This window comes from Rhinopithecus bieti, unplaced genomic scaffold (genome assembly GCF_001698545.2).
Source record: "Rhinopithecus bieti isolate Rb0 unplaced genomic scaffold, ASM169854v2 scaffold_57037, whole genome shotgun sequence".
Taxonomy (NCBI): domain Eukaryota; kingdom Metazoa; phylum Chordata; class Mammalia; order Primates; family Cercopithecidae; genus Rhinopithecus; species Rhinopithecus bieti.
The window spans coordinates 14,930-22,497 of NW_016821779.1; the positions used below are offsets into that span (position 1 = coordinate 14,930).

A 7,568-nucleotide genomic window follows, 5' to 3' on the forward strand; every position below is an offset into this window, starting at 1 on the left:
AAAAAAAAAAAAAAAAAAAAAAAAAAAAATGCTGTCGAATGGCTACAAAACGTCAACATTATTACTTATTTAGGTGTGAGTAAAATCATACTTTTAGCAATGAAAAAAAATCTATCACCCCAAATATAACTTTACAGTGGAGAAATCCTAGCAGATACCACCTTAATCAAGTGGTCAAGGTTAACCTCACCACTGATAAATCATATGGATAATCATGTACCCTGTAGTAGGCTAAACAATGGCTCCCAAATATATCCACCCCCTAATCCCCAGAACCTGTGAATATGTTCCGTTATATGGCCAAAGGGACTTTGCAGACACAATTAAATTAAGGATCTGGAGATGGGAAGATTGTCCTGATTATCCAGGTGGGCCCATTTTACCACAAGGGCTCTTATAAGTGCGAGGCAGTGGGAGATTTGACTGCAGAAGAGAAGGCAATTTGGCAACAGAAAGAAGAGATTGGAGTGATGTGGCCGTAAGCCAAAGAACGCTGGGAACCACCAGCAGCTGGAAGAAGCAAGGAACAATTCTCCATAGGGCCTCCAGAAGGAGCCTGCCCTGCCAACACTCTGAATTTAGCCCTGTAAGGCTCATTTCTGACTTCTGGTCTCCAGAATTGTAAGAGAATACATTTTTCTTGTTTTAAGACACTAAGTTTGGGGTAATTTGTTACAGTAGCAACTAATACATACTCCCTGATAGGAAGTGATTAGAAGGGTGCCTTACCTCTTACGGTTTTTCTCCCCCAAATTTATATCCCTAGTCAAATCATGGAAATATACCAGGCAAACCCTAATGAAGGGACATTCTACAAAATACCTGACCAATATTCTTCAAAAATATCAAGGTCAGGAAAAACAGAAAAGTCTGAGAAACTGTCACAGCTAGGAGGAGCTAAGGAATCATGCAATATAGTATCTTGGATTGGACCCTGGAACAGAAAATGACAGTAATGGAAAGACTGGTAAAGTTTGAATAAAATCTGTAGTTTAGATAATAGTGTTATATCAATGCTAATTTCCTCATTTTGTAACATTTTAATAATAGAGGAAGTTACATCGGGGTATACGGGAACTCTTTGTACTGTCTTTGTGACTTTTCCATAAACTGAAAGACATTTCAAAATCTAACATTTAAAAAGGAATCCATGCCAGCAACATGTTTTCTTGTCAGACATCCGTTATTGGAGGTGGAAATAATGCAGGAATGCATTTCAGGGAGTCTAGGACTGTGCTGATCAAACACTCTCAGGGGAGAGGAAGAAAAGGCTAGAAATAGATGGCTGAGGGTAGAGAAACAGTACCACTCTCATTTGCCTTCCATGCTCCTGCTGGTGCTAATGCATCAAGTTGTCCTGGGGCATAGGCAAGGGGAAAATGTTCCTGTACTTTATGAATGGAGAATCCATAGCACAGAACAGCTCAGTGACAAATCATTGAATTTATTTTACTTGTCCAAGTTCACTGAGCAGATGCAGAAATGAAATATAAACGGTCTAATTTCCAGGTACATAGTGGCTGAGCAAGAAAGTTCAGCTCATTTACAATATTTTAAAAATACATATTTTGATCCAGATAAGAAACTTTGGTATTGCAGAATGACAAATGAATTTCAGTGTGCACAACCTTTCTAGATTTGACTAGACTTTCCTTCCCTTACACCCTGTATAACCACTCCAGGTTTAAAGCACTTGCCTTTTCTGGTCTTCCTTTTCTGTTTTCTTTTGTCTTCGGGGTGATTTTCTTTTCTTCCTCTTCTCCATCCATTCTACTTACCAGATGTTACCTGTGGGTGCATAACAAATTACCATAAAACAATGGGTTAAAACAACAAACATTTATTAACTCATGGTCTCTGTGGATCAGGAATTTAAGAGTGACTTGGCTGGGTGATTCTGGCTCAGGGTCTCTCATGAAGCAGCAGAGTCAGCTGGGGCTGCAGTTATGCGAAGGCTGGACTGGGAATGGATGATCCATTTCCAAAATGACTGACTCACACAGCTATGGACAGGAGGTTTCAGTTCCTCACCATGTGGATCTGTCCATAGGGTCACTTGAGTATCCTCATGACATGGCTGCTGATTTCCTTCAGAGCAAGTGATCCAAGGAGAGAGGGCAAAGAGGAAGCTGCAATGCCCCTTATCATCTAGTCTTGAAAGTTATACACTCTTCCTGCTGTGTCATTATATTTGTTAGATGCAAGTCACTAAGTAAAGCTCACACTTAAGGGGTGGAGGTGGGGGTTAAATTAATCTACATCTCTTGAAGCAAAGAGTACTGAGAACTGGCGAATATATTTTAACCACCACACCAGGTGTTCTCCTAGCCTCAGATGTATCTGAGAATTTCGTCTTCCTCTTTAGGCTTTCTTTTGGCATCTACATTTACTTCTGCAGTTTCATGTGACTCAAAACGAAACCCGATTCTTTTTTTCCTTCCAGAAGACTCCCTTCATCTTTCTTCTAAGTTTTTAAACCCCATAAAAAGTCACAGAATGTTGAGAAAAGAAAAGGGAACTTGAAATGATCCCAGCATTACAGGATCTGGATAGAGTCATCTGCCTCTTTTTTTGTTCCTGCTGCAGTACTAAAATTTGACATCTCTGATTCTTCTCAAGCAATAGTTGCTGCAATCTTTTGAGCAACTTCTCCATGGTGCTGTCACAAATCTAATACTGAAATCACCCTTAGTCTTCACTGACTTTTACCACATAATCTTCTTCTCAAAGCCTAACTTCACTTGATTCTCTGTGATTCTTTTACTGTACATTTAAACTATTTGGCATTCAGGGTTCTAGTCCTCAGTCAGTCCTCTTAACTATTTACTTCTATGCTTTTAGACTTCACCTCTCATTTTCCACTGGCTTTCTTACATTCCCTTGTTCATCTAGCAAACTCAATATGCCTGAAGCCAAATTCAGCCTTTCCCTCCAGAGTGGCTTCCCTTTTGACCTTGCTCATAGCCAGTGGGAAGAGGCTTTGTCTCCACACTCCGTGGTCCCATTGAATCTACCTGTTCTCCTAAATTCTATCAAGTCACTGTTGCCCACCTCATATTAAAGCCCTACAGAAAATCCAATCTTTTGGAAGGATGAAAAAGGTGACTATTGACTGAAATAGAAACAGAAGTGACACCCCTGGCCCAACACATAAGAAAAGATGCTGAGTCATACTCCAATTCTATTAAGAAATTGGACTCCCTGAGGACAGAGATTTTATATTACATTTGTTCCATGTCATGTTCACATGTCAAAGTGACACACACCCCTGCCCCAACACAAGAAAAGATGCTGAGTCATATTCCAATTCTATTCAGAAATTGGACTCCCCGGGGACAGAGATTTTATATTACATTTGTTCCATGTCATGTTCACATGTCAAAGGCATCTCATGCTGACCAGTAAATAAAAAGCTAAGCAAATGTCTGAATATGTTTGGTGCTCTGCTAGAAGGTGACACATAATGGTAGGGATGGGAAGAGTCATTATAGTTAATTAGTTGAAATGACATAGAAATTGTCGAATTAGCTTTTTTTTTTTTTGAGACAGAGTCTCACTCTGTTGCCCAGGCTGGAGTGCAGTGGCGCGATCTTGGCTCACTGCAAGCTCCGCCTCCCGGGTTCACGCCATTCTCCTGCCTCAGCCTCCCCAGTAGCTGGGACTACAGGTGCCCGCCACCATGCTTGGCTAATTTTTTGTATTTTTAGTAGAGACGGAGTTTCACCGTGTTAGCCAGGATGGTCTAGATCTCCTGACCTCGTGATCTGCCCGCCTCAGCCTCCCAAAGTGCTGGGATTACAGGCGTGAGGCACTGCGCCCGGCCAGAATTAGCTTTTTAAAGCATCCTTGATTCCAGAAAATATTAGATGTCAAACCTCAACATATCTTTACTCCAAAAATATCATTAGAAGAATCCATAGTGCTGTGGAACACATAATGCTAACACCAGCTATGAGAAATCAATATCTATCAACATCCCCTTAACTTACATTGGAAGAAACACTAACCACCCAATTAGATTTAAGTAGTGAGGCTGACTCAGCACACAGGGGTGTCTAAAGAAATAAAGGGAAACAACATCCAGAAGTTACCTTTGTGAACCAAAAATATGCCCTTTAGACCAAACTTCTTAGCAAGAATACAAGATCCATCACAATCTCACCCAAACCCGCTTCTAGCTGCATTTCACGCTGTTCTTTTTCCACCCCTGTCTTCCAATCTGGGTGACCCTCTGGATTTATAGATGTCCCTCTGCTCAATGCCATGCTCTTTCCTTTATGCCTTGATCCTAGGCACATACGATTTTCTTCATTCAAAAGACTCTGTCAACACTTAACCTTTAAAGGTATCATCTTTTCTGGAGAAAAGGTAGTTGCTTCACTCCAGAGAGGGGTTGAGGTCTAAAGAGCTGTGAGAGTACACATCTTCATGCTATTTTTCTCAGCCTCTTGCTCAGTGCCTGGCAACTGGTAGATGTTTGATAAACTTTTTTCAAGTGAATAGAGGAGTTGCTAATTCACTCGTATGAGTGCTTGCCTAGTGATCTGAGGTCAATCACTGTTCTGAACTCATTGGGCTTTTCCAAAGTAAGCCTTTCCCCCTCAATCTAATAATGATAATAATAATAAGTGCTAACACTAATTGAGCACTTACTATGTGGCAAATGCTATGCAGTCTTAACATGAATCATTTCATCTAACTTCACAAGTTCTCCTCACTGCAGATGAGGAGATGAGCTTAAGACACTAAGTAACTTGCCATGATTATAAATGAGGGAGCCAGGATTGAAGCAGAGCCTGTGTACTGTATCATTAAGCTACATTGCTACCAACTAATCAACACCACTGGGCTCATGGCTATTGGCTCATTACTGGTGATACTGATCTCTGCCGAGAAGCTCTTCCACCTCTAGCCGTGCAGCATCAGTCTCCCTCCTGCTGGCAGAGAGGAGCGCTGAGTCTTTCATATTTACATAGGAAGCATGGCAGCAGCCTCAGTGTTGGAACCTGCCACTGGAAATGTCCATAACAACACACTTGGGGGACTTTTTCTTTGTGGGCCCTGGCATGGGAAGTGCAAGTTTTGTTATTCCTTAGGGGTTCTGAAAAACGAGACTTTACCTGTTAGTGACTGGCTTCACACCATGTACCTGGAAGAGCTGGCTTCACATTAAGGCATAAAGATGCACTCTAGTAACGTATTTAGAAGTTATTAGCTAAAGGTCTAAGCCTGATTCTAATAGTACTCCCTCAGTGAAGCTTTTCTAGCACTCCTTCAACTATAACTTACTTCTTTTACCACCCCTCAATTCCTCAGTATTGTATCTATCACTCTTTTATAGTTCTTTATTTTCCACACAGGGCTATAAAGAGGGTATTTGCTATAAAACATGGCAAACATTCAATTAAAAAAATGCAAATAGCTGCATCAAAATGCCAATTCATAAAATTTTTAGATCAGATGAGAAAAGACCCATTTTTCTGGAAAAGACTATTGATCTTTGAGAGTTAAGAATACAGCTGGTTCCCAATTTAATTTCTCCCTAGTAAACAGAATAGGAATGGCTTGGCAAATCTACAGGAAAGAGCATGTGTGCATTGGGCTTCTGGCTTTTCCGGATGTCAGTTGCTGAAGGTTTAAGGTGTGAGTCTGTGCATGTGTTTCTGAGGAGCAGTCTCTGTTGAAAAGAGGCAGTGGGAAGACTGCGTGGGATAAGTCACACATGGACACCCTGTGCATCGGTGTGCGTTTAATTCAAAGACAGACCTCATTTGATAGCAATATTAACATGTCATTCTAATGAATTAGAGAAAATGAGATGTAAATCCCCATCTGGATTCATGGGGATAGTATCAGAAAGATTTCCAGTGCCTTTGCAGAATGCTAGCAACATTTATTAAATACCTACCCTAGGTGCTATGTGCTTACATGAGAAGCCAAAGGTATTTGTTAAGCTAGGTAGGAACTGCAGTCGGCTGGTTGCTTCTCATCTGGAGAAAGCAGGCAACTGGGCAGTGATTGAAGTGTCCAGCAGGGGGCTGGCATTCTCTGTCTATAAGTAACACTGGTTCCTCTTCAAAGCCTCAGCTCAGCGGAGCTGCCGTTTGCTGGTGAAGCCCATGACGTGCAAAGCATCCTGCCTATAGGATTTGAGTATTTCTCAGTGCAGTTTTTTTCTACCCACTTTAAACCTCCAGATTCTAAATATCAGGAAAGATGCTGTGGGAAAATAGCAGGCCAAAAGTTCTTAGTAAACTGCAGCCAGGGAGACTCAGACTAGAATGGAGGTAGAAATAACTGACGCAGAGTGGGTTTAATTGTAAGCCTTTCTGTGGCTAAGTTTTTGTTGTTGTTAACTTATTGAATTTAGAGTTGTATTGCACTGGTCATGTGAAAGCCAGAGCAGCACCAGTGTCAAAATAGTGACAGAGAGTTTTGAATACCATAGTTAGTATATATGCACTCAGAGTATTTTTATTAAAGAAGACAAAGAGCCCAGCACAGATCTCATCTTCGTCTTCACTCGGTTGCAAAATCAATAGTTAAGAAATAGCATCTAAGGGAACTTTTAGGTGGGAAAAAAAATCTAGAGATGGCTCTAAATGACTGTTTCGTTCTGAACTTGGAAGTGGACCATTTCGTGCACTGCAACATCTCCAATCACAGTGTGGAACTCCCCGTGAACGACGACTGGTCCCACCCGGGGATCCTCTATGTCATCCCTGCAGTTTATGGGGTTATCATTCTGATAGGCCTCATTGGCAACATCACTTTGATCAAGATCTTCTGTACAGTCAAGTCCATGCGAAATGTTCCAAACCTGTTCATTTCCAGTCTGGCTTTGGGAGACCTGCTCCTCCTAATAACGTGTGCTCCAGTGGATGCCAGCAGGTACCTGGCTGACAGATGGCTATTTGGCAGGATTGGCTGCAAACTGATCCCCTTTATACAGCTTACCTCTGTTGGGGTGTCTGTCTTCACACTCACGGCGCTCTCGGCAGACAGGTAAGTACCGGCTGAAAGCTACATGCTCTCCAAGGGTGGCAGACGCCTGGGTAAATGAACTACCATGTCGGGACAGGGAGCTGATTGCACAAGGCAAGTTTTACTCAAACACGGATTCCCTTCCAGGCAGGTTTTTGTTCTGGGGATGACTTCTGGAGTGTAACATATTGGTTTAAGAAAGAAAAGTAAGTGAATGATGGTGACAGAAGGAGACATGAGAAAAATAAAATCTCTAAGCAGAAACCTGAGGTGTCTTTTTCTGGAGACATGTCTATTTAGCATTGCCTTTACCTAACTTCTCCCTCCTTGCAAAATCAATTGACCAGTGAGAAAGACAATCACACCCAACAGACTTTAAACCTCAGGCAAATGTTTTTTCGAAGCAATTCAAACCCCTCCGAGAACAGGAAAGTTCCACTGGTTTTCTTCAAAGCGTTCTTTCAGAAATAAGCAAAAGGAGAAAATAAGCCTCATTTCTCTGAAATTCATTTTCCTCAGATAGTTTAACTTTTCTCACAGCTGGTTTTGTATTTGACTCTCTGTGATAGAACAATTGTGTGCCG

At 41.5% G+C, this 7,568-nt stretch overlaps 1 protein-coding gene across 1 annotated transcript; it reads left to right on the plus strand.

Annotated features, from left to right (window-relative positions):
- Positions 1–5,944: 5,944 nt before the first annotated feature.
- Positions 5,945–7,009, plus strand: LOC108521028 (gastrin-releasing peptide receptor). Its single transcript, XM_017860597.1, has one exon. It carries the CDS (start codon positions 6,593–6,595, stop codon positions 7,007–7,009), a length of 417 nt encoding a protein of 138 aa, XP_017716086.1. The 5' UTR covers positions 5,945–6,592.
- The last annotated feature ends 559 nt before the right edge of the window (positions 7,010–7,568 follow it).